Raw genomic sequence first — 26,193 nt, 5'->3', positions numbered from 1 at the left:
TGCCATGAGTCTCCCTCTCTCCCCCTCCTACCCTCCTTTCTTCCTTCCCTCAGTCCCCACACACAAACAAAACTAAAAACAGTTTAATTGTCCTGATCACACCACCGCTGTGGCTTTTTCACTTGGGGACAGTAGTCAAAGGGCAGATTGGCAGCTGTTCTGAGTAGCTCTCATGTATGCGTCATATCCTTTAGTAATGGGTTCTGGCATTTAATATGAAATACTGGCTGTCAAGCAGTGGTGGCACATGATTTAAGTCCCAGCACTTGGGAGGCAGAGATAGGTGGAACCTTGGCCAGCCTGATCTACAAAGCGAGTTCGGGACAGCCAGAGCTACACAGAGAAACCCTGTCTCAAAATAGATGGATAGACAGAATGATAGATAGATAGGTAGGTAGATAGATAGGTAGGTAGATAGATAGATAGATAGATAGATAGATAGATAGATAGATAGATAGATAGATAGATAGATAGATAAAATAAAACACTGGAGCGCAATCTCAGGGGCTCCGTCCTTTAGAGAAGCGGTGCTGGAAACTTTGGAAGCTGGAGCTGGAGAGCCGGCTCAGCAGTTTGAAGGAACATGAATTTTATTGCAGAAGACCAGCTTTTGATCCCCAGCACTCACACGGGGTTCACAACTGTCTGTAGCTCCAGTTCCAGGGAATCCGATGCCTCTTCTGACCTCCATAACCACCAGGCACACACATGCCGTACAGGCATATGCAGGCAAAACACCTATACACATAAAAATAATGCTTTTTAAAGTCTGGAAGTCTCGTGGTACTCAAGTGTAATACGAACGCACGTGAGGAGCAGACTGCAAAGTTGCCATCTATTACACAGCCGGTGTGAGGCCAGCCTAGGATATATGAGAACCTGTTTCAGATAAAACAAACAAAAATTCAAAGCCTGTTCTAAACTTGTGGTCTCCTTGGCTTCACCCCATCTCTGTTACGTATTTGCACATGCGCATACACGTGCATGCTTGCAAACACAGACATGCTCATACTGGCTACCCTGGGTTCACAGAGCCCAACCCAGCGTTGATCTATCAGCCTTGGGAAGATGCTGGTTGAAGCAGTGTGTTCAGGTTCACACCATAGCGCTTAGGGCTGCTGGCCTGGCCAGCAGGAAAGACATCCTTGGGTTTGTCTTCTCTCCTGGCCACCATAAACCCCATGTTTCCAACACAAGCCGCTCTCAGTTGAAGCATCTCACCTTTCAAAGGCCTGAGCACAAAGCCAGGGAAGGTAGCACACACCCACTTGTAGCCCCAACCTGTGGGAAGCTGCAACAGGGCTGTGTGTTCAAGACCAGCCTGGGCCACATAACGAGGCCCTTCCTTGAAAGGGGAAAGAAGATCTGACCTCCAGGAGGATGCTGATAATGTGAATGACCCCTGACCTCTCACAGAAAGCCTTTTCTCCTTCACTTGCCATCCTTGGAATTCGGCCCTCCACAGACAAGTCCCCACTATGACTTAGAGTGACAGATAAGAGGGAAAATATTTGGTGCTGTAACCAGGCCCAGAATGAAAGGAAACTTTGTCCGCTGCCCTAGAAGACTCCCAGGCCTGCATCCTGCTCCCAGGATGCTCTGGGTGGTTACTAGTGTGCTGACTTGGTTTCCCCTCCTGGGGCTTGCCAGTGTGATCATTCTAAGTTGTAGAGGACCTGTTGAATAGTGTGTATGTTTGTGTGTGTGGATGTGCGTGAACACACCAGGATCCAGACTGGGCGAGGTGACAGCTCTACACACTAAGGGAAGATACCATGTGAGGAAATTTTTTTTTTAATTTATTTATTTATTAAAGATTTCTGCCTCCTCCCTGTCACTGCCTCCCATTTCCCTCCCCCTCCCCGAACAAGTCCCCCTCCCTCATCAGCTCGAAGAGCATTCAGGGTTCCCTGACCTGTGGGAAGTCCAAGGACCACCCACCTCCATCCAGGTCTAGTAAGGTGAGCATCCAAACTGCCTAGGCTCCCCCAAAGCCAGTACGTGCAGTAGGATCAAAAACCCATTGCCATTGTTCTTGAGTTCTCAGTAGTCCTCATTGTCTGCTATGTTCAGCAAGTCCGGTTTTTGATCCCATGCTTTTTCAGACCCAGGCCAGCTGGCCTTAGTGGGTTCCCGATAGAACCTCCCCATTGTCTCAGTGTGTGGGTGCACCCCTCGTGGTCCTGAGTTCCTTGCTCGTGCTCTCTCTCCTTCTGCTCCTGATTTGGACCTTGAGATTTCAGTCCGGTGCTCCAATGTGGGTCTCTGTCTCTGTCTCCTTTCATCGCCTGATGAAGGTTAATATTCAGGAGGATGCCTATATGTTTGTCTTTGGATTCACCTTCTTATTTAGCTTCTCTAGGATCACGAATTATAGGCTCAATGTCCTTTATTTAAGGCTAGAAACCAAATATGAGTGAGTACATCCCATGTTCCTCTTTTTGGGTCTGGCTTACCTCACTCAGGATAGTGTTTTCTATTTCCATCCATTTGTATGCAAAATTCAAGAAAAAAAAAGTTCCAAAAGCGGGGCGTGGTGGTGCATGTCTTTATTTCCAGCACCTGGGAGGCATTGGTAGGCAAATCTCTGTGCATTCGAGGCCAGCCTGGTCTACAAAGTGAGTTCCAGGACAGCTAGGGCTGTACAGAGAAACTCTGTCTTAGGGAGGGAGGGAGGGAAGGAAGGAAGGGAGAAAGGAAGGGAGGGAGGGAGGAAGGGAGGGAGGGAAGAAAAGACAGAAAGAGAAAGAAAGTCCCAGGAGGTAATTTCCAGCCTGAATTGGAGCCATCCCAGTAGTCTGTGGTCAGGGAACTCTGATGTCTGTGAGGCTGTCACTGTAGAAGCCACAGATGGCTGGTGGGGCTCCGGGGACTGATGGCAACAGCAGAAGCCAGAAAATTCCATTCCCAAAGGAGTGAGTTCTCCATTACTGACAAGATACAAGCCCCAAAACCTCAGAGTTAAGCAGGAAAGGTATGGAATGGGAGGCAGGTAGCCAGGCCGGCCCCGACTGAGCCTGGTTCACTCTGGGACTCTGGGCCTTCCTTTTGCTTCCTTGTGCAGTGCCAGGCCCGACTGAGAGGAAGAGCTAGTGGGTCTGTAGAGAATTAGATTCTCGGTGAGTCAGCACGGCGAGGTGCAGAATACAACAGACTTTCTCCGATTTCATCTCGTTATAGGGACATAGCACACACACATGCATTCACACACACACACACACACACACACACACACACACACACACACACACACACGTGCGCGCACGCGCACACGTCCAAAGTGCTGCCTCAGAGTAAAGGAACATGGCCTCCTTTGTCCTGCTCCATCCCTGTTTGAGTTCAGGACACTTTTTTACTGCAGACCGCTTAGATCTGAGCCTGGCTCATGGCAAGGACTCAGTAAAAGTCTCCATTCTTTACACCTTTAATTTTTGGCCTTTAATTCTCTATATAGTTGAGGATTACCTTGAAATTCTGATCTTCCTCTCTCTACTTCTCAAACGGCTGAGATAACAGGTGTGTACCACGATGCTTGGATTTCTGCAGCGCTGGTGACCATCCCCAGGGTTTCATGCATTCTAGGCAACCACTCTACCAAACTGTGCCACGACCCCAGCCCAGAGCTCCTCATTTAAAGCCACTATATCTTTTGAGTCACTTTGGACCAGGCAAGATGCCAAGGGTTTGGTAGATGTTAAAGCATCTTCCAAACGAAGAAACCAAGGGAGGCCTCCCTGCCCATGTGTGGTGGGATGAAGTGTGAACCTGGCAGGTGGGCTCCCAACCACATCCCTAATGGTTGCATGCATGGACCGCCATGTTTCTTAAGTAAATCCAGCCCCTTTTTCCCATTCTCCCTTCAAGGCTCCCTGCAACCTCAGGAGGGCAAACTGAATGCTAATGTATTCCCTTTTATTAGATGAAGTACAGGGTCAGGGATCTTCCTTCTCCAAGGGGACAGTGGTTGGGAAGAGGGGAAGGTTCCTCAGACATGTTCTGCAGGAGAGAAGACCTGTCAGCCACCAGGCTCCCTGTGCCAGGGTTTTGAAGATAAGACAGCATCAGTGGAGAGCCACCTGTCTCAGCCCCCACCTCTAAGTCCACATCAGGAACTGGCTCTGAGGCCCAGGAAAAGCTGGAGGTTGGGAGCTCCGCAGGGAAGTGGATGAGAAAAATGATGCTGTCCACCCCACCAAGGGAAAGTGGGTATGACCCACATCTGCCCCGGAGGATGGTGGTGAAGAGGAGGATGGGCAGTAACCGGGAGGGAATTTGCAGATCCTAAACAGGATGAAGGGTGGTGGTCCTTCCAGTACAGTCCCCAGACCAGCTGCTTCAGTGGCCACTGGGACTTCAAAATGTGGCTTTCCAGACCCTGAGTCAGAAACTGTAAAGTGGGGGTGTGGGCGCCCATGTGACTAGAATCAGCTCTCCAGGGGTTTCAAATGTCAGACCCCAGCAAACATGTAAACCAGGTGCTGTCACCTCCCTCAACCATTGGTTCTGGGGCAGATGTACCTCCTTCTGGGGACACTGTTATCTTTTTCCTGAACTCTTCACCCCCAGCTACTGGCTGCTAGCAGTTGTAATCTGGCAGGAGAAGCTGTTTGGCCTCTGCCCTCCAAGCCTGCAGACCCAGCCTTCTTGGAGATCTGGGCAGAGCCTGGGGGGCCAACAGCAGACGGTCCTGCCAGCTGTTGCTGGCCTGCCTGGGGAATTAAGGCTGACCAGCGAGCATTTATCTCCATGGTGACAGTCGGGTGAGAAAGAAGCAGGAAGAACTTCCCATCACCCTCCTTGTGAGGGCTGAGCATTGAGATGTTCGTGTCTGGGGTCTCGAGTCATAGGGTAATCACAGGGTCACTCTGAGCACAGCCAAGGATGACCTCAGACTTCTGCCCTCTGCAGCAGCTGCATGCAGCACCTACCCTGCATGCAGTAAAGCCTGCTGATTTCCTTTTAGACCGGCCTCGCTTGAGGAAAGAAAATTCCCCTCTCAGCCCAAGGGTTCTGGTTCCCTAAGAGCAAGCCTAAGACCCCTGCAGCTCTGATCACATGACAGCTCCAGTTACAAACCTGGGTGACCCCTTTTGCTACAGGCCGATCCCCAGGCTGGCCTTCAGCACCCTGGCCAGCTGCAGCACCCCGTGCTCCCACCCTGCTCTGGGTATATGCCCAGACCCTCTTGTTTCTCATGCTCACCTACATACCATAAACCCTACGTGCATCTCACATGCCATGCTGGGCCCGGCGGTGCAAGCCTTCCCTCTCGCCTGGGTTCCTTTCCCTTTCTGCAGGGCTCGCTTCTGCCTTGAAGCATCCTCCCAGTGTTCCTCCCAGGTCATCTGGTCACTGCAGCTTGGGGACTGGGACTGTAACTCAGTGGTAAGGCGTTTGGCCAGCATGCTTGAAGCCCTGGGTTCAGCCTCAGGAAAAAAATAAACCGACCTCAGCTCAGGCCATTCAGCCGTGTTCTCCAGAAACGAGCTTGACGATTTCCTGTTGTCTCCCACACCCCAGTCAACTGAACACCCATAGTTGGCTATTTCCACTTTGTCCTTATCTCTGGCCCATGGCTCCCAGTGCGGCACCAGGTTCAGAGGGCAATGTTAACCTCTGTAGGACTGACTGTGGGCCACTGATCCCCACAACAGGAAGTAATGGCTGACTTGTGGGCTTGTGGGGATTTGTGACTCAATCCCCATCCTTGGTCAGAAGCTACAGGGCCTCACCCCTTCTGTGGAACAATAAGCAAACATTTTCCCTGTGTATACTTGTGGGTGTCTCTGCCCAAAGATAGAGCCGGAGAATATACGATCTATCGGACAGGGTGCAGAGGGTGGGGCCTGCAGGTTTGAACCTCCAGGAGGCATCTAGGAAGCTTCTTGGTGACCTTGTGGTTGAAAGTCCCAGATAAAGAACTTGAGGGCCAATAAACCTGGATAGAGTTTGTCTTGGGGTAATAAATAGGAAATGATTCTGTTCTGGGTTTCTAGAAGGTTGAAGTAGCAAGAAGTCAGCCCTCTGTGTACTGGGACAGCTGACGGGCAGTGTATTGTCCTCTGGGGCTTTAGAGTATCTGGCTGTGTCCATGCTGGCTCCAGACCCTCTGTGCATCGTCCTCATTGGTGGAAAAGTCAGTGGTGTGACCTTTAATTGAGAGAATGGAAAAGCAGAAGGGACATGGATCTGCCCAAGGTCACAGATCAGTGTCAGAGTTAGGGCTCTCCAACCTGCCTGGCACGCATGCTATGATGTGGACAGTTCCAGCCCCTCTGCTCAGAGGGCCCAGAAGAGTGACAATTTCAGCCAGGGTTCAACAGCCCCTGCCGGTGGACCCTTTGGTCTGTGGGTGAGCAGAGCAGAGGGAGGAACCATTTGAACTGGACAGTCCTGTGGGTGGGAAGAGAAAGGGCGAGGAGCATCCTCTATGAGCCTGACGAGTGTAAGACATGTTGCATCCATCGCCCTGGCCCTCCAGAGTCTGTGGGGACAATAATAAGATAGGTATGTTGTTGGCAGTGCGGGGGGTGGGGGGGGGGGGAACCCAGAGCTTCGCACATGCTCAGCAAGCACGTTACCATCAAGCTACGTCCCCAGTCCTCTTTCTATTTTTATTTTGAGGCGGGATTTCACCAAATTGCCCAAGCTGGCTTGAACTCACTCTAGTCCAGGTTGCCTTGATTTTTGTTTATGATTTTTTTGTTCAGTTTCTTTTTTAAAAATTATAATTTAATTACCATGTTTCTCCCTTCCCTTTCTACCCTCTAAACCCTTCCAGCTCTCCTTCAAATTCATGGCCTTTCTTCATTAGTTATTACATGCATATGTGTATACATATTACATGTATTTGGCTATACACATATATCCAAAATATAACCTGTTGAATCCATATGATGTTACTTGCATGTATGTTTTTAGGGCTGACTGTTGGTGTGCTCTTCCCTAGGGAGAACCACCTCCCCACTCCTGGCTTCCCTTAGTTGCCTAGAGTTCTTTGTGTAGGGTTGAAGCCTCATGGGCTTTTCCCCATCCAGTTTGGGATGCTCATTGGTGTCATCCTTGTTTGTCCTGGGTTTGGGCAGCCATGTTGGTGAGATTTCCTGAGTGGAAACTTCCGATGTTTTTAGGAGACATAATCTCAGAGCAAAGTCCCTGATCCTTTGACTCTTAAAATCATTCTGCCCTCTCTTCCATGATGCTCCCTGAGCCTTGGGTGCAGGAGTGTTTTGTAGATACATCCATTGAGTAGGGTGCCTCAACTCTGCATTTTGATTGGTTGTGGTTTTCTGGAGTGGTCTCAGTCTGTTACAAAGAGAAGTTCCCTTGATAAAGTGTGGTGGACTCTTACCTGTGGGTATAAAGACGAATATTTAAAGATGTTGGTTGTTACAGAGTTTATGCTGGTTTGGTAAATTAGTGGTTGTAGATCTCCTCCAACAACAACAGATTCATTAACACCATGTAGTTGGCTAACTCACTGGTACCTGGCGTGATATCTCTTTTGTTAAGCCAGCCTTAAGTCCGATTAGAGAGCTAATGGTTATCACCAAGGTCTGTGCGCCACTGCTGCCCACGGTTATTGTGCCATGGTAGTCAATGAAGTGCTTCATAAGTGACTGTTGGTTCTCTCTCTCTCTCTCTCTCTCTCTCTCTCTCTCTCTCTATATGTGTGTGTGTGTGTGTGTGTGTGTGTGTGTGTGTGTGTGTGTGATGTGTTGTGTATGCAGGTGTTCACAGAGGCCTGATCTCTTGGAGCTAGAGTGATAGGCTGTTGTGAGCCACCGAAGTGGGTCCAGGGACTAGAACTCAGCCACTTGAAGAGAGCATGCATTCTTCATCCCTGAACCATCTCTCCTGCCTAAGGCCTTGAACTTTTGATCCTCCGGGCTTGTAGCTAAGATTACAGGACTATTCTTCCAGAGTTTGTTTAGAACAACCTATTAATAGGCTTAGCTGGACATGATGGCATTTCCAACTGCAAAGGCAGAGGCAGGAAGATCTCTGTGAGTTCAATGCCAACCTGGTCTACACAGTGAGTTTCTGGCCCACCAGGGTGACATATTGAAAGTCTGTCTCAAAAAAGTTAGGAGAGAGGGTATGCTAGGGCCCACCAACAGCATGCAAGTCTTAAACCTGGGACCTCTCTCCCTGTTTTACCTACCCCACCCCAAGTATGAAGATGAGTATTTCATCCAGTGGGGTGGTCTGGAGGGGGAGTGTCATGGTGGAACCTGGCACACGAGGACAAGAGGCAGGGGCATCCTCAGAGTCCAGCGAGTGCCAGCCTCATGGCTTCATTTCAGACTCTACAAGGAGAAGCAGTATGTGCCAAGATGGGGTAACCAAAAGGCATAGTGCTCTGGGGGGCAGGACAGACAGCACAGAAAGTGGGGAGCATAGGACCCACCACTCAAGTCCAGCAGAAACCTTTGAAGAATAAAGGCAACTCATTGTGGGACTTGAGGGACTGCACAGGTGAGAGAAACAGGTCCCTGCCGGAGATCAGGAGCCTGGGTTGAACAAGGGGCTAGGCCCGCAGAGGATCCCTCAGTCTCTGGAGGTGTCCTGCCAGCTAACCCTGGCTCGCGCAGTTGGGTGGGGGAGGAAGAGGCTCTCCCTCCAGCCTAATCTCATCAGGAAGAAAGACTTTCTCTTGGCTGCCGCCAGCCTCAATCTGTGTTTTCTATGGGCCTGTGGGAGGCCAGAGTGCCAGACCAGAAGGAAGGGGGGAGGGGAGGCAGCAGACTGACCTGAGAACTGGGTTCTGTGTGCGTTTGCTGGCTGCAGGGTGCTTGTGCCTGAGTTAGGATATTTGTTGCCATGAAGGGATCCCGAAATTTGCCCTGGGCTGTGTTGCTGGACAAACCATAGGGCTTCCCTCACTCTCCACCTCCCCAGACCTCAGCACATAGGTAGAGCCATATAAAACAGTGGTTCTCAACCTGTGGGTTGTGGCCCCTTTGGGGGGTTGCATATCTGATATCCTGCATATCACATATTTACATTATGATTCATAGCAGTAGCAAAATTACGGTTATGAAGTAGCAATGAAAATAATTTTATGGTTGGGGTCACCACAACATGAGGAGCTGTATGCCAGGGTCGCAGCATCAGGAAGGTTGAGAGCCGCTGCCCCAGAGGCTTCTATTGGGCAGAGCTGTGGGAATCGGATGAAAACCTTGCAGTCCTCAGCTGGCTTCCTTCCCCACCTCCTCCTGGGCTACTTATTGTAATTTGTGTGGATGCTGCGAGGGGATTGAGCCTGGAGACTTTCAATTATTTCTTCTTTATTATTATTTTCTTTTTGAGACAGAGTCTCGTATACCCTAGACTGGCTCCCAACTGTAGATAATAGCCAAGCATGATCGCGAACTCCTGAATCTGCCTTTACCTCCTGAGCCCTGAATTGCAGCTGTGATGCCCTACACCAGGTTTTATGTGGTGCTGAGGATAGAACCCAGAGCTTTGTGTATGCCAGCCAGCCCTAGCCCCTGGCTTACTTCAAAGTCGGCACCAGGCACCCTATCATTTAATCTGTGCCTATGAAGCATTTGTCTCTAAGAGACAGACTGCAACCACAGTGTTGCTGCCACCCCAGAAAACAGCTAGTGACATCATTGTTTAATATCACCGGGGGTATCCAGGCAGTGTTGCCACCAAGCCTGACAACCTGAGTTCCTGAGTTTAACGTCCGGGTCCCAAATGGTAGAAAGAGAGAAGGACTTCTCAGTTGTCTTCTGACTTCCACACACATGCATACCTCACACACCAAATACATGAGCAGAATATAATTAAATTGATATGGGAGAGTCTTGTTTTGTGTTGATTTCATTGGTTAAATAAAGAAACTGCCTTGGTCTTTGATAGGCCAGCCCTCAGGTGGGTGGAGTAAACAGAACAGAATTCTGGGAGGAAGAAAGCCGAGTCAGTCAGTCGCCATGATTCTCCCACCTGACACAGACGCAGGTTAAGATCTTCCCTGGTAAGCCACCTCGTGGTGCTACACACATTATTAGAAATGGGTTAATCGAGATGTGAGAGTTAGCCAATAAAAGGCTAGAACTAATGGGCCAAGCAATGTTTTTTTTTTTAAATATTTATTTATTATGTATACAATATCCTGTCTGAGTGTATGTCTGCAGGCCAGAAGAGGGCACCAGACCACATTACAGATGGTTGTGAGCCACCATGTGGTTGCCGGGAATTGAACTCAGGACCTTTGGAAGAGCAGGCAATGCTCTTAACCACTGAGCCATCTCTCCAGCCCCCAAGCAATGTTTAAATTAATACAATTTGTGTGTTGTTATTTCGGGGCATAAGCTAGCCAGGCGGCTGGGTGGCAGGAACGTAGCCCGCTGTTCCCCACTACAGAGTGGCACCCAACGATTCCATGTAATTATTTGGGGTAAAGCTAGCCGGGTGGCGGGAAGCGACCTGACACTACTCACAACATTAAATATTTTTAAAAAAAAAAAAAACTTGTCAGCCAGGGGCACACCTTTAATCCCAGCACTCTGGAGGCAGAGGCAGGCAAATCTCTGTGAGTCAGAGTCCGGTCTGGTCTACAGAGCTAGTTAGGGCTACACAGGGAAACCTGTGTGTTTGGTTTTCCATCAGGGGTCATTCTAGTTGCTCAGCCGCTCCAGACTGACTTTCCGTGGCTGAATGCCGTGACTCAGGATTCTGCTTGCTGTGGAACTTCGTGTTGCATGTCACCCGTGACGTCTCTCCAGTCTGGACGGATCCCATTGGCATTGTCACCTGTTAAAGACACAAAGCAGTTTTTCAAATTCTGTTCTGTCCTGTTGAGACAGGGTCTCACTCTGCAGTCCACGTTGGCCTCGACTCACAGCAATCCCCCTGCCTTAGCCTCTGGAGTGTTGTAAATACATGCGTTTGCCACCAAGCCAGATGACCTTTCTGTCCTGATTGTTGTTAGGTCTGAGGGATTCTATTTGTTCTGTTTGTCAATCCTTTCCCAAATATACCTCCCAGGTACTCCCCATTCTTCAGGCTGCCTTTTACCCCACTGATAGTGTTCTTGATACATGAAAGTTCTCAATTTTCTCTACGTCATTAAGTCCAGTTTATCTGGGTTTTCTCCTGCCCACTGCTTTTGGTCACCACCAAATCTAATATCTTGAGTTTGGTCTTTAATTTCTCTAAGCATTTTATAGTTTTAGCCCTTTGTTTTGGCTCTTTGGTTCATTTTGAGTTCTTAGGACGACAAAAATTCAACACACGGGATTTCCTGTGTTCTAGAGCCTGCCAGTTGCCTCCTGGTGAACCTGTTTCTCCCAGCTTGGTATGCAGACTAACACTGATTTGGTTGGCATGGGGTTCAGTGTCTTGGCAAGGCCTCTTTATAAAGAGCAGGAATAATGGCGGCTTTTTTACCGCCTATGATGCTGAGACTGACGGTCTCAAAGCTCCGCTACACCTTTGAGCCTCAGACTTGGCTACAGAGCATAAGCCATGAGGAAGGCTAGTTAATATACAGCAGATTCTGCCCTGCGCCCTAAGGTGCCAGATTCTGTCAGGGTGGGGTGGGGTGGGGCCCAGGAATTTACAGTTTTGGCAAGCTCCCTGATGGTGTCACAGTGGAGACTCTACCGTGAGCTGCTGTGTCCCAGCCGCTGTTAAGTTTCACTAAATGCACACAGGGATCTTCTAAGGACCTGACTGCTTACTGGGACACGTTTGTTTGTTTGTTTGTTTGTTACATTTTGGTGATTCTGCCTGCAGCCCAGGCAGGCCTTGAACTTGTGTCCCTGTGGCCTTATCCTTCCAAATGCTGGGGTGACAGGCTTGAGCGTCTGGTGGGATTCAGTCCATCCCAGTGTTCATCCGGCCACTGTCAACCCTATTATCAGCCCTCAAATTCACCATAATTTCTCTTCCCATACTTGGGACTTTAGAAAAGAGGTGACCTCAGAGAGAGCAGTAACCCCCAAGAGCAGTAACCCAGATATTCCTTCCTTGCCCTCAAATCCTGCGTACTAAGTAAGCCCTGAGCCTGTCCTGGGTAGAGATTGGTGGCTGAATGAAATCATAGTCACCTCTCTTTACAAACCTTCTGGAACATTCTGCTTTGGAATGTTCTAATCTCTGGTTCAGGATGCAGGGCTTGCTCACTTGCGTAGGTTTCTCTTTCACAGGCAAGTTGTCCAAGTCAGGGCTCCCAGGAACTTAGCCATTGCCTGTGGTAGAGTGACCAGCTTGTCCCTGTCTGTCTGGGATATCCTCAGGTTTGGGAGTTTTGTTTGTTTGTTGTTTTTCTTCCAGTCCCAGACTTTAAACCCGGGGCCTTGTACATGGTAGGTAAGTGTCCTGCCGCTAAGCTCTCCTCAAACCTCTCGTCGTTGTTTCCTGAGATGGGATCTTACTATGTAGTCCAGGCTAGCCTCCGAATTGTGGCAGTTTTCCCTGTGCCTCCCCAGTGTTGGGATCCAGAAGTCAAGCCACCATGCCCAGCTCCTTTTTTCAAGTTTTTATTTCGAAGTAGGCTCTTACTACATTTCCCAGGCTGCTCTTGACCCTGCAAGCCTTCTCCACTTTGGCTTCTTAGTTACAGCACAGAAACCCCTGGTCCAGGGAGCCATCCATGGTCCCTGGCAGACAAGTACAGTTGCTCACTCTCCTGAGGAACCCCCAGGCCTCCTCTTGCTTTGAAACCCTGAGGTCCTAGTTGCCTGCGTCTCGGTGACACTTGAGATGGTTGCTGGCTGGAGAAGGGCAGAATTAAAAGATGCCTCGTGGCGAGAGATTGTGGTTTCAGTCAGGGCTTGGCCTCAGAATGAGAGACTCTGTGTTGAGGAAACCTTTACCAGAAGGAGCCAGGACCTGTGCTTTCTTCTTCCTTGTGAGACAAGAGCACACCATGAGAATGAGCTGGGAAAGCAGAGGTGTAGGTGCTTAGCCTTAACCCCAAAAGGACCACCTGGGGCTGCCCCACCTCATCTGGTATGGATGGATGGAGGCCCTCGCTAGGAATTCTGGGTGCGGTAAAAAGAGACTTGGCAAACGGTCTTAGCAGGTAAAACAGAGGACTGTGGAAGCTGAGGCCTTGAGTTCAGTGCTGGAACCATGTAAAAAGCCAGATGCCGTCGGGCACATCTGTAATGCTAGCACTTCCGTGGTGAGATGGGAGGCCAAGTCAGGAAAATCAGCTGGAAGAAACAGCACCTGCCTCACCAAGATGAAAAGAGAGAACCATCTACCAAAAATTGGTCTCTGATCTCCATGGAGAGATTTTTCTCGTCAGGGTTGAGGCCAAGGTCGGGGTCATGATGCTTGTTGGGATTTTAGTCTGGGTGTGGGTTCGCCCCTAGTCAGGTTTTATTGTGTCCAGTTTGGGTCTCTGAAGATCACTTTCAAATGAAGTACTTTGGCTTGGTTTGGCTTTGTGAGACAGGGTCGTGCCGAGTAGCCCAGGGTAGCTTTGAATTTGCTGTGTACCTCAGGCCTTGGATTTGCCATGTCGCCTGAGCTGACTTTTAAACTTTTGACCTGCGTGCTGGAATTTGGCATGTTTCACCACACCTATCTTGCCCTTCTAATCTCCCTCTTAATAACCAGGCTATGATAGAAAGTGGTGGTTCAGACCCTCCCACAGAACACTTAGAGGGAGCGGCCTCTGTGCCCACAAGGTCAAATCTTAAGAGGAAGAATCAAAAGAAAAACTTGAGATTTCAGATGTGGAATGGCTCTGGCAATAACAGACTCCTGCCCAGCCCACCCATCCTCAAACCAAATCAGGTAAAGTCCTGCTCACCACCGAGATCACCAACAGTGGCACTAAGGAATACTCCATTGGATAATTTGTGCCCTTCACTCCTTGGGTTCCATTCCAGCTTCCTGCCGGGCTGGGTGAAGAAGGGGGCCTTGGAGAGCAGGCAGGAAAAGCTGTTGCTTGCCCCCACGTTCCCCACCAGCACCGTCACCCACACAGGTGCACGTGCGCACGTCCGTCATGGCAAGAGGTACGGCTTTGACTTTGCACAGTTGCTGCTCATCTCGGTACAATCTTGATCCCATGGTTTCCCTGCATCTCCATCCCCCATCGTCAGATGGGGCCAGAACTCCCCATCTACCTCTCAGGAGGGTTGGAGAGAATGAAACAGTCCCCCAGTCCACAGCCAGACATTGGGAAATACCCCCCAGGGCTGTCACACTTAGAATCAACTAAGGCTTTGTCAGGGTGGAGATTTCCAGCCCCCAGCCTAATCCCAGGGCCTCAAGCCACTGGGCACACACGGATGGCAGCCGAGTGGAAGCTGTCCCAGTGCCCCTCCCGAAAGAAGGCTGCTTTGGAGGGATGATGTAGGCCCTGCCTGCTGTTGGGACAAGTGCCTACTAGCAGGGCAACTTAAACTGTGGCTCGAATTGCTGAGTCATCAAAGCCACCCATGAAGGCAGGGTCCCTGAGCAGAAGGTCCCAAACACGCCCTGGACAATGCCAGCACCCCAAGAGTTCCCTGATGAATAAAGGCAGGTCTTGTGCACAGGTGTGTGCACATGGTCACACAACGCAGACACTCCCGTGCTGCGCACAGAGGGCCTGACCTTACTAGATGCTCTCCCCCCACCACCACCACTACTGGGACACCTCCCCCATTGCAAAGGTCTGGACAAACCTTGATAATGGAAATAAAAACTGGGGTGGGGCAGATGGGTATTGGTGATCACGTTTCTCCGCACTGGGTGGTTTCGTCCGTCCGTGGAGGGCAGCAACTCCCTTTCCAGAGGCGAGACACAACACAAGTCTATGAGACAGGTACTTAGGTCATCCCATTTTATAGACAAGAGCATGGAGACCCCAAGGTTTACGTCATTTGTCCATCCCTGTGAGGCAGAGTTAGAACTGGAGGCCAGACCGGCTGGCTGTAGAAGATGCAGTGGTTCTTGCTTAGCTGGCAGGAGAGCTTGTCTGGAGAGAAGAGTTGGGGGTGGAGGTTGTAGCTGATATTCTGTGGTCCCTCTGCTTTGGGGGGCTCATACTTGAAAAAAAAAACAGAAAAGCCTTAATATATCAGCAAACAGATAATACTGACTCCTCCATGCCTGCAGGGGTAGCCTGCTCACCTGGCTGTCCTTCATAGTGGAACTCTGCCTTTGTAGAACTGGCCACTGTCACCAGGCTTGGTGGCACAACCTGTAGTCCTAACACTCAAGAGATCAAGGCAAAACAATCACAAGTTCAAGGCCATCCTGGCCTTCGCAGTGAGTTCCAGGTCAGCCTGACCTACATACTGAGACCTTGCCTCAAACAGAATCAGCAGTGACACCTGACCGCTGCCCCAGCTGTGCCTGTTAAGTAGCCTCAAGCTATGCCTCATGATGTGAGCCTCACGCCATTGGTCCCTCCATCCCCTGCAGATGTCATGGCACCCCCAGTACCGCAGCTCCAAGTTCCGACATGTCTACGGCAAGCCCGCCAGCAAAGAGAACTGCTACGACTCGGTGCCCATCACGCGCAGTGTCCATGACAACCACTTCTGTGCCGTGAACCCCCATTTCATCGCTGTGGTCACTGAATGCGCCGGCGGGGGGGCCTTTCTCGTCATCCCCTTGCACCAGGTAAGAACCCTAGTGATCCCAGGGCCCAGACTCATCTCTAGAGCCTACGGGACGATGGGAAAGGGAGGGAGCCCAGTCTGGGTGTGATTGAAGGCCTGGCCTGCTTTCCTAGTTGTGGGAGCTTATGTCAGCCAGCTCTTTGAGTCCCTGTTTCCTTCTTGGGGAAGAACCTGATAGGTGAACATGCATGCGGAACAGTGCTCGATCCAAAGTTTTCTCTCTTGAATGAAATATAATTATTAGTACATTGCTGGACTCGTGTGAAATGGAAACTTGCCCAAGCTACTTCCCCTTCCTGAAAGGTGGGGATGGGAGGCACAGAAACAAGTGTTGGGCTAGAACCTACATTGGAGAGGGAACCAACAGGCAGAAGGCAAACACTTACCCTTAGAGCCAGCAGTGGGCCATGAACCATTAATGTCACTCAGTGTTTGAACTTACAGAGTGACAGGTTCAGAGAGATCACCCTAATAGCGGGGTCTTTGTGGGACACCAGCGCTGAACCTGCCTTTGGCAGACCACCTGAAGAGGCAGGCCTGAGAGAGAGGGGGGCTCCCAGGCTGTGCTTCTACCTCATGGCCAAAGGGGCTGGGGAACCGGACCATGGGAAATCAAAGCAGCCCACAAACTTAGATCAGGCAGCTGAGGCATCACCAAAACTGGAAAGCAAGAGTCTGCTGAAAGGCCAGAAGCAGGCCTGGAGCACCGAGGACTTGCGCAGTCAAAGCCCCGCCTGACATGAGTTTACAGGTTGCTTTCCTCCTCCTGGCACTGAGGCTTTAGAAACCAGTAACCACAGACAAGTTCAATGAGGCCAGCAGTCCCCACTCATTTGGAGTGTTTGCTTGCTTGCTTCTTCGTGACAGGGTCTCCTGTAGGCCAGTTCTTTAACTCTGTGTAGCCAAGGTCAGCCTTGACCTCGCCCTCCTAAGTTCACACCCCCCCCCCCCCAGGGTGAGTTTCAAGTGTGTGCCACATTTCCAAATTTAGAAGCCAGAGGAGGAATCAAAGTGAAAATTTGCTTACTTTGTTTTTGGTTATTTATTTATTTAGTGTGCATACATTCGTGTGTGTGTGTGTGTGTATGTGTGTGTGTCTGTGTGTGTGTGTATGTGTCTGTGTGTGTGTGTGTGTGTGTGTGTGTGTGTGTACATGCATGCCACAGCGCAAATGAGGAAGCCAAAGAGCAGCTTCCAGGAGTCAGTTCTCTCCCACAGCTTGTGGAGGTGGGGTCCCCATTATTGTCTCTACCACTGTGCAGCTTACTCCAGGCTAGCCTGCGCTCCAGCTTCAAGCTGATTCTCCTATCTCCTCCTCCCATCTCCTAGAATACACAAGAGCACCGCCTCAACCAGCTTTTTTTTGTTTGTTTGTTTGGGGTAGGCTTTGTTTTTCAGTTCCTCAGGACAGGGTCTCACTAAGTAGCCCTGTATCACCTGGTACTTGCTGTGTAGACCAAGCTGACCTCAGTCACAGAGATCCACCTGCCTGCGTTTCTCCCGGTGCTGGGATCAGAGTTATGGATCATCACACCCAGCATTTTAGGTTTTGTTTTATTTTGTTATTTGGAGACAGGTATTCTTTGTGTAGCTCTGGCTGTCCTGAAACTCACTCTGTAGACCAGGCTAGCCTCTAACTCACAGATCCACCTGCCTCTGCCTCCCGAGTGCTGGGATTACAGATGTGAGACACCATACCCAGCTGAGGGTATTTGCTTACTAAAGAACTCAGTTCGTAGGGTCGAGGATGAGGCTCTGTTGGTAGAGTTCATGCTAACATGCTTGAAGCCGTGAGCTCCATCCCCAGTGCTGCATAAACCCAGCATGACTGTGCACACCTATAATCCAGCATGAGATCTTCTCAAAAAAAAAAAAAAAAAAACTTGAAGGAAAAATAAGGGTTAGCAAGCAATTAAGTGTGGGAACATTGTTCATATTATATACCAAGTGGAAAACCCCTGTATCAGTAGATAAGTTGCTGGCCAAAGTACTTAGCATACATAGCCACATACAATACAATCTCACATTGAGATTACAAAGTACAGATGCTGTCATCCCATTTCCCTAAAATTAAAAACAGTTGTACTATAAGGAACAAGTAATTAAGTGGTAAATTTTCAAAGAAAACCAAGTTAGGGAATAATCATGAGAACCAAGACACTAGTTTCCTCCTGCAGCAGGGAGTGGCTGTGAAACCAGGCACCCCAAAGGTTCCTACACTCTAGTGATGGCTCCTGTCATGACCTGGGAGGGCTGGGTCATGTTTATCTGTTGACTTATTGCCCAAGTGTTCATGTGACTGAACATTTCAATTTCATGCGCTCTGGGGCATGGCTGTTGCATTTTACAGAAACAGCTACACATAAGAACAATGCCAGGGTAGATACCATTACAAAGTCCTGCAAAGCCTTCAGGGTGGAGATGCTCTGTGATTAAAAGCACTGACTGCTCTTCCAGAGGACTCAGGTTCGATTCCCAGCACCCACAAGACAGCTCACAACTGTCTGTAACTCCAGTTCCAGGGATCTGGCACTCTTATGCAGGCAAAACACAATGCACATAAAAATAAATAATTTTTAATAAGAGGGACTGAGAGAGGAAGAAAATGAGACCAAAAAAAAAAAAAGTCCTACAAAGCTTTCAAGGAAGCGATTCCTCTAAACTGTTCCGAACTCTTTCAGAAATAGGGAAAGGGGCTACTTACTCCCTCTAGTGTTCTGGGAAGTTTGCATAACCTTAATTCCAAAACCACACAAGGACAGACCAAGAAATGCACACAGATCAGCTGCCCTCCAGAAGAGGAATGAAACCTGACTAGCAAAGATATTCTGCCTGCAGAGGGGGCTCATGTGACCTGGAGAAGTGGCTCAGTTAGGGGAGCACTTGCTTGCCTGCTGTTCCTGGATCTCCAGGTTCAATCCTAGCGCCCCAGAACGGGACATGGTGGAACATGCCCATAATCCCAGCATTTAGAATATGGAGGCAAGAGGCTCGGGCTTCAAAGGTTGCTTAGCGCATTCAGGGCCAACCTGGGATACATGAATGAAACGGTATTTTTAAAAAACGAAGGAGCCGGGCGGTGGTGGCGCACGCCTTTAATCCCAGCACTTGGGAGGCAGAGGCAGGCGGATCTCTGTGAGTTCGAGACCAGCCTAATCTACAAGAGCTAGTTCCAGGACAGGCTCCAAAACCACAGAGAAACCCTGTCTCGAAAAACCAAAAAAAAAAAAAAAAAACCACGAAGGAGGGAGAAGGAAGTTACATCTGCTTTAAGGTAGATTTATTTCAGAATCTAAAGGTGACTTGCTAGGAAAATCATCGTTTAACAGCTGCAAGGGGGCACTTACAATGACCCCCGTGAATGCAGAAAGAGCTTGGCTAAGGCTGCATTTGAGCAGTTTCAGTCAGTGATACACTGTTACTTTGGGAAGGCAGCACATCTCAGGGGTAGCACAAGCTGGCTAGCTCTCTCTGCTCATACATCACCAACAAGCAAGAGACCATAGCCTCACCATCCCTTTTCTTTCGTGAGACAGGATCTCCCAGTGTAGACCACGCTAGGCCCAAACTTGCAATCCTCCTGCCTCAATCTCCTGAACACTGGGAGATTTTACTGTTCCCACCCCAGTTTCCTGCCAGGGCCATGCCCCCAGCGACCTCCTATTAGGCCCTACTTCCTCAAGACTCCACCAAATCCTAGTCACACCTACCGGGGACAACATCTTCAGCACAGACCTTCTGAGAGCCACTCTATACCCAAAGTGTAGCACTGGGAATAAAAGGTAATTGTGAGCCGGGCAGTGGTGGTGCATGCGTTTAATCCCAGCACTCCAGAGGCAGAGGCAGGCGGATCTCTGTGAGTTCGAGGCCAGCCTGGTCTACAAGAGCTAGTTCAGGACAGGCTCCAAAGCTAAAGAGAAACCCTGTCTTGAAAAATGGAAAAAAAAATGTGGCTTCCCAGTTATTAACCTTTGCCACACTGCGGTGAGTGCGTGTGTGTGCGTGTTTATATATGCGTGTGCTTGGAAACAGTTATCGATCTAACCCTTCACCCCCAAATACTGCCCATCAATCACACTCTGTAAGAACAGAGCCATTTTACAGAACTACTTCCTGCAAACTGAAGGAGCTGTGATGGAATGAGAGCATGCAGTCCATATTCAAATTCCCCGTTCATTGTCCCAAGCCTTACACTGATTTCTACCTGATCTAGACTCCAGTTCAGGACCATGTATTACATTGAGTTTTCATGTCTCCTTGTTGACTTTGAAGGATCTTAAATATTTTGTATTTAAGGAGCGATGGCCGGTGATTTTGTAGATCGTGACTAAATTTAGATTTGTCAGGCCCTTGCCTCATGATTGGACCACTTGTGTGTTTGTGGCAGGAATATTATACACAGTGTTGTTCCCATGGGTCAGCGGTGTACTCTTGCCCACTGTTGGGCTGTTAGCCTTGGTAATTAGCGCCAGGAAGACACACGTAAAGGGTACAGTCATGAGCATTCTGTCGAAAAGTAATGGCCCTCGATGGCTGCCGAGTTGACTCAGAGGGTAAAGGTGATTGTCATCAACACTGGCAACCTAAGTCCAACTCCTGGCCCCCCCAAATGGTGGAAGGAGAGAACTGACTCCTGAAAACGTCTCTCGCGTCCACACATGTGCTGTGGCATGTGTCCAGACACGCAAAATGTAAACAGAGTATGTAGTCGATTGTTTTTTTAAAAAAATAGCTAAATATAATACTCAGAATTAAAAAATGAATTACATTTGTACATGACAGAAATAGCAAATGTCACGAAACATTTCTAGTAGAATAAAACTTGCACACCTAGCCGGGCGTGGTGGCACACACCTTTGATCTCAGCACTCGGGAGGCCGAGGCAGGAGGATCTCTGTGAGTTTCAGATCAGCCTGATCTATACAGTGAGTTCCAGGAGAGCCAGGGCTACGTAGTGAAACCCTGTCTCAAACAAACAAACAAACAGACAGACAGACAGACACAAAGTTTGTTTTACGTAAACAAGCCAGGCTTAGGAGAAAATTACAGATCACCATTGAAGGACTCACAAAAGATGGCATGAATAACTGGAAACACATACCAGGTTCGTGGATAACCACTCTGTAGCTGTAGATGAGATTTAAACAGATCCACCTGCCTCCCCCTCTCCTGCTCAGGGATTACATAAAGCCTATTCCCCAGGCCCAGTACATTCCCCTTTCCTAAAATGCACCCCACAGCGTGTTTCTTGCTTAGGATTCTATGGGGGGCGGCGCTCAATGCCTCCACTCCCACTGTAATGTTATGAGGGAGGGGGAGGGGCGGGCCTTGTTTACTGCTGTGCTGGTTGCTGCCAGATTTTCATTGACTGAGCGAATTACCTAACCATTGTTCAGGCTGCTAAGCAGCGTGGTTTTCCACGGCCAAAGGAAGGGTCCCAACAGAGGTGTGGAGAACAGTCTGACCGGAACTGAAGAGCAGGCTTTGAAAATGAGGAAGCAAAGAAAGAGCCCTGGAGAAGCAGATTGGGCTTTGTGAAAAGGGCCTTGACTACCAGGGTGAGCCGTGGAAAAAACTGTGCTCTAGGGAGATGAAGGTTTACAAGCTGGAGAAGAATGAGTGAGAGAGAGATGTTCGGGTCGCTGCGGGAGGAGCTGTCTACAGGACCCGGGTCCTCGTTTGCCACAAGTTTCTCCCGACTCTGGGTACTTCTAAAAGGTTTTGTCCATCAAATGATCTACATTCTTCACTAATTAAGGAATTAATTATGGCTGGGAGTGTAGCTGGGTGGGAGAATCCACAAGGTCGTGGGTTCGATCCCCAGAGCAGGAAAAAGAAAACGAATTGGTTTACGACTCCGATTCTAATTTGCATTTACTACTGATGAAAATATCAGCGTGTTCAGGCAATGCATATCAGGTTTGTGTGGTAGATGATGACAAGGGTTGAGGGGGCCTGCTTCACCCAGGATGGTCCAGGAAGGCCTTCTTTAGGAGATGCCCCTAGACAATGGCTTTGATGCTGAAGAACATGTTCGGGCAGAGCCAGAAGCCAGTGCAGAGATTTTGAGTGCCTTTGAACTGACTCCCCTCAACCAAGAGTACTGCAGTTCAGTATCACAGCCTTGGTGAGGGTGTGTGTGTCACCCACAGACCTCTCCTTGGCCTATTGCACAGACACTCCTCACCACCCCCACTTCCTCCTCCTTCACCCCTGGCCAGTGCTAATCCGTTCTCCACTTCATTACTGTTGGCATTTTAAGGGTGGGTAACTAGAACCGGACAGTCCTGCCACCTTTGCATTTGAATCATTTGGCGCTGGGGACTCACACACACACACACACACCACACACACTCACACTCACACTCACACACCCGCTGTCAGGCCATCAGCAAGCTCTCCAGTGTAGCCCTGAACTTGGCTGTTTTCACTCAGCCCAGGTTCTCTGCACATCCACCCGTATGCCCGCCGGCTGGGAGAAAGGGAAAGGACACCACCACGAAGCTGTGGAAGGCTTTTCAGGGAAAGTTGCCCTCACCTGTCTTTATGGCAGCTGGGTATATGATCTTGTGCTGTTACGGTCCTCAAAGGGTGTAATTTATGAGATTTTTAAAATGTAGTTGTTGTTCCTTTGCGGAACTACAGTTCCCAGCGTTCTCCTGGACACGGACATATTCCCAGAAGCCTTTGTATTCCCCGTTAAAAAGTGAGAGCCGCCAAGCGCTCTCCCCTTCTTTCCCCACCTCTCCTGTTGTGTCTGCACACCTTTTCCTGTTTGTTGTTACCCCTCCCCCATTAAAAGTGCACCCACGTGGGATCACCGCGTGTCTGTGTTTTCTTCCTCGTGTAACGTCTTTACCCTCTAACCCGCAGACAAGAAAGCCAGCCAGGAATTAAGAACAAGAGTAGTGAAGCTTAAAATTTGAAGTTTAAAGCTAAATAAGATATATGACCTGGGTTATTTACTTTTCTTAAAAAGTTTTCTTTTGGAATGAAATCCTGAAATGTGTTGTTTAAAAGATGAGGAGCGAACGCTGACACAAGACCCCAGGCATTCTGTCCCTAAGTAAGCAGAGTTCATTGTTTGATGCTCTTGTTTTGTTTTGTTTTTTTTGTTTTGGGGGGATGTTGAGACAGTTCCCTACATAGCCTTGGCTGTTCTGGAACTCGGTATGTAGACCAGGCTGGCCTGGAACTCACAGAACTCCTGCTTCTGCCTCCTGAGTGCTAGAATTAAAGGCTTGTGCCACCATGACCAACTAGCTGTTGCTTTTTTTTTTTGGTTTAGTTTGAGCCCTGGCTAACCTGGAACTCTCTGTGTAGACCACACTGGTCTTGTACTTATGACAGTTTTCCTGCCTCTGCCTCTCAAATGCTGGAAGTACTGGAGTCCACCACCATATCTGGCTTCTTTTTCCTTCCCTTTCCCCTTCCTTCCTTTCTTCCTCCTTCCTTCCCCACCTCTCTCTCTCTTGCTCCCCTTTCTTTCTTTCTTTCCTTTCTTTCTTTCTTTCTTTCTTTCTTTCACTTATTGCTTTCAACATCCTTATTTGAGATGCTTCTCTGAAAACACACTTTATCTCTGTAGGTGGTTTTGCTTTTCTCTTTAGGAAAGGGCCTCCCTACGTAGCCCAGGCTTGCCTCAAGCTTGTGGTCTTCCTTGCCTCAGCCTCCCAAAGACTGAGATTACAAGGTGTGAGCTACCACACCTGGCCACATCCAGGTTTTCTGAGCAGGCACTAAAGATAGAGAAAGAGACAGGAACCCACCTGTGCCCCGTCCCCTAGAAGTCAGCAACCCCTTGTATCATAGTGGGTGCAGGGGTATTTGTGCAGGCTGGGGCCTCGCCCACACTGCTTGGAGGAAGTATTGCCCCTCGTCCAGATCCGCTACCGGCACCCTAAGCACCGTAGATGAGAAGCCTGGAGCTGGGTGTGGCTAGAAAGCCGCCTGTTCTCTTAAGCCCCTGCTACTGCAGAGCTTTGGCTGTTTATGCGCAGGTTCCTCACTGGATACCAGGGGCTTCAGCCAGATCAGGCCCAGAACCTGGGTGAAAAGCAGCGTTAGCCCCAGTGCCCTACCGGAAGTGCAGGGGAGAGCCTGGCTTGGGAAATGTCTGACATTGCCACAGCTTCCTGTATGTACTAGGTGTTACCATAGTATCAGGCTGTCCCAAGCAGAGATTCAAGGCTCATAAAGGGTGCCACCTCAGGCAAGGTGCCTCTCCCCTGTGCCCTGTGCAGTGAGCCTCTGGAGGAAGGCCAGAGGGTGAGTTTCACAACCTACCCTGCAGCCTTGGCAACCAAAGCCTACTGGGGTACAAAGGGGAATGGCAAGGTGTGGGCAGAAACTGCCTGGAGCTTCCAGACAGGAATGGGATGTGCTTCTAGAGCTGGGCCTGTACCAGGGCCTCCCAGGGCACTAGGGATGTGGACTTTGGGTGGGGTATGGAGGAAGAAAGGAGAAAGGAGGTGAGTCCTGGGCCATTGCTGCACAGGGACCGGATCACAGGGACCCAGGGCCTGAGGGACCAGATGGGTCCCATGACTGTGCTGCACTAGAGGAAATAGAACGGTTCACTGGGTTCTCAGAGGCAGACTGGCCCTCCTTAAGCCACCATAGGTAGTGGTGTGTCTGTTCCTGAGCACATGTATATGTGTCTATCTGTGTCCATGTGCATATGTGTGTGTTTATCTGTGTACATGTGTTTGTCTTTTTATCTGTGTATTATATATTCATGCATATGTCTGTCTCTGTGTGTCTTTTGTGTGCATGTATGCATGTGTATGCACGTGTGTGCACATATATCTGCATATATGCACATATGTGGTTGTGTGTGCGTGCACATGTATGCATGCTGTGCATATTGGTGTGTGGATGCATGTGGGTGTGCACGCACGCGTGCATGTGTGCACATTTGTGTGCATGCTTAACTCTACCCTCGCCCCTGGAACAGTATGTTCTCACACTAAGTATATCCCGGGGCCCTGGAACATACCAAGCAACAATTAAAGTTGGGTGTGTTTTGGGTGTAGCCCAGTGGTAGTAAAGGCTGCCTAGCATGTATGACACCCTGGGTTCCTCCCCTTCACCCACAGAGCTTTAGTTGGGTAGTTGATAGCCCGGATGAAGGGAAACAGGCTGGTTTGTGAAACATTCCATCCCAGACAAGTTCTCCGTCCATATTCGTACATCTCCTCCCTCACCATCACTGCGGGTGAATTTTTTTTTCCTGCCCCTGTTCTGTAGAGAAAGAAACCATGGGCCTGAGCAGAGCTCAGAGGCCCAGCTTGAACAGTAACGAGTGGTAGGGTTGGGGTGGGGGGTCCAACCCCAGGAAGCAGGAGTCAGATGAACTATACAGCTAATACATCATGACTTCCTCTGCCTTCTCTCCCACCCTTGCCTCCCCATCTTCACCTTGCACCTGGGGGACATTTGAAGCTGTTAGCTTACTGTTGTAGCCATGTGCCATGGCCCTGGGCAGCCCTCCCAGACCCAGGAACTGGGCCTTACCACCACCCCTTCATTCTGCCTTCCGGGACTGCAACTTCCTGCCCTCTCCACCTGCCTCAGGACAGCCCCCTGGTGGCTTGTTGGCCTCTACAGGCTTGGGAGCCAGCTCCTGTAGCCAGCCAGGCTTCTCTGGTTTGAGAGTCACCTCTGAATTAAAGCTTATGTCCCAATAAACCAGAGGCCCCTCCCTGGATGAGTGCTGATCTAATTTACAAAAAGGTAGAAATGGCTTCCTGATTATAAATGTCCCTCCCTGACAGGCTTTTAGCAGCCCGGACTAATGTCACCTATGCCTGGGTCTTGAGTGACACAGCCAGCCCCTGAGGGCTGAGGCGAACGGACTGATGGCGCTTCTGCTTTGGGGGTCCCAGAAGAGCTCAGCTCCCACGATCAGCCTAGCCCTGAAGCCACAGGCTCTGAAGGAGGTGAGGGTGTAGTGTCAGCCGGCTCTTGGCAGCTTGCCTAGGGTTAGCCCAAGACCTGTCTGACAATTAGCATTTCCTGAGGAACCTGCAGGGCAGAAATGAGGGCATGGCTCTGGGCCAGAGAACAGAGATAAAGGCCCAGAGCAATCAGGCCTAGCAAAAGATTCTGTACTGCCATGCCTTTTGACCCAGGAAATGGTACAAGAAAAGGAAAAGAATGTAGGAAGGAGGGTCAGGACACAATTCAGAGAAGACTAGAACTCCTCAGAGCACAGGAAGTCCACTAGAGATTCACTTCAGTTTGTTGGGCAGAGGCCCGGGCTCTTTCTCCTGTTCCTCTGAGCTCTGTTCCTCTGAGTCCTAATGACTCTGGGAGTGTCCCTCCTCTAGTCTGTGCTTGATTGTGCTGTGATCCATTAGTGATGCCTGCCACGGGTCAGCATTAGAAAGCCTGGTCCATGTGCCCACCATTCCTACTCTCTGAAAATTCTTTGAACTTGTAGGACAAATTTTTGACTAATACTAGAGAGACCATCTTTTCAGAAATATTATAGTTCTGTTGGTATTGTTTAAGACAAGTTCTGCCGGGCGGTGGTGGCACACGCCTTTAATCCCAGCACTCGGGAGGCAGAGGCAGGCGGATCTCTGTGAGTTCGAGACCAGCCTGTTCT

General features: G+C 49.6%; 1 protein-coding gene across 2 annotated transcripts in view; it reads left to right on the top strand.

Annotated features, from left to right (window-relative positions):
• Positions 1-26,193, top strand: part of Coro2a (coronin 2A) — a 52,569-nt gene that overhangs the window by 9,394 nt on the left and 16,982 nt on the right. The window contains exons 1-2 of one of the 2 annotated variants that reach the window (XM_026786767.1): positions 13,513-13,761; positions 15,382-15,582. In XM_026786767.1, coding sequence (XP_026642568.1) covers positions 13,585-13,761; positions 15,382-15,582 — 378 coding nt within the window. In that variant the 5' untranslated portion in view covers positions 13,513-13,584. Of the gene's footprint in view, positions 1-13,512; positions 13,762-15,381; positions 15,583-26,193 lie in introns of those variants that run through there. The other variant, XM_013351773.2, reaches the window with a different exon arrangement.

The sequence above is a fragment of the Microtus ochrogaster genome, linkage group LG5 (assembly GCF_000317375.1).
Source record: "Microtus ochrogaster isolate Prairie Vole_2 linkage group LG5, MicOch1.0, whole genome shotgun sequence".
NCBI classification, from domain to species: domain Eukaryota; kingdom Metazoa; phylum Chordata; class Mammalia; order Rodentia; family Cricetidae; genus Microtus; species Microtus ochrogaster.
Note: the sequence above shows the minus strand (reverse complement) of the source record. Positions and strands in the feature narration are given on the sequence as shown.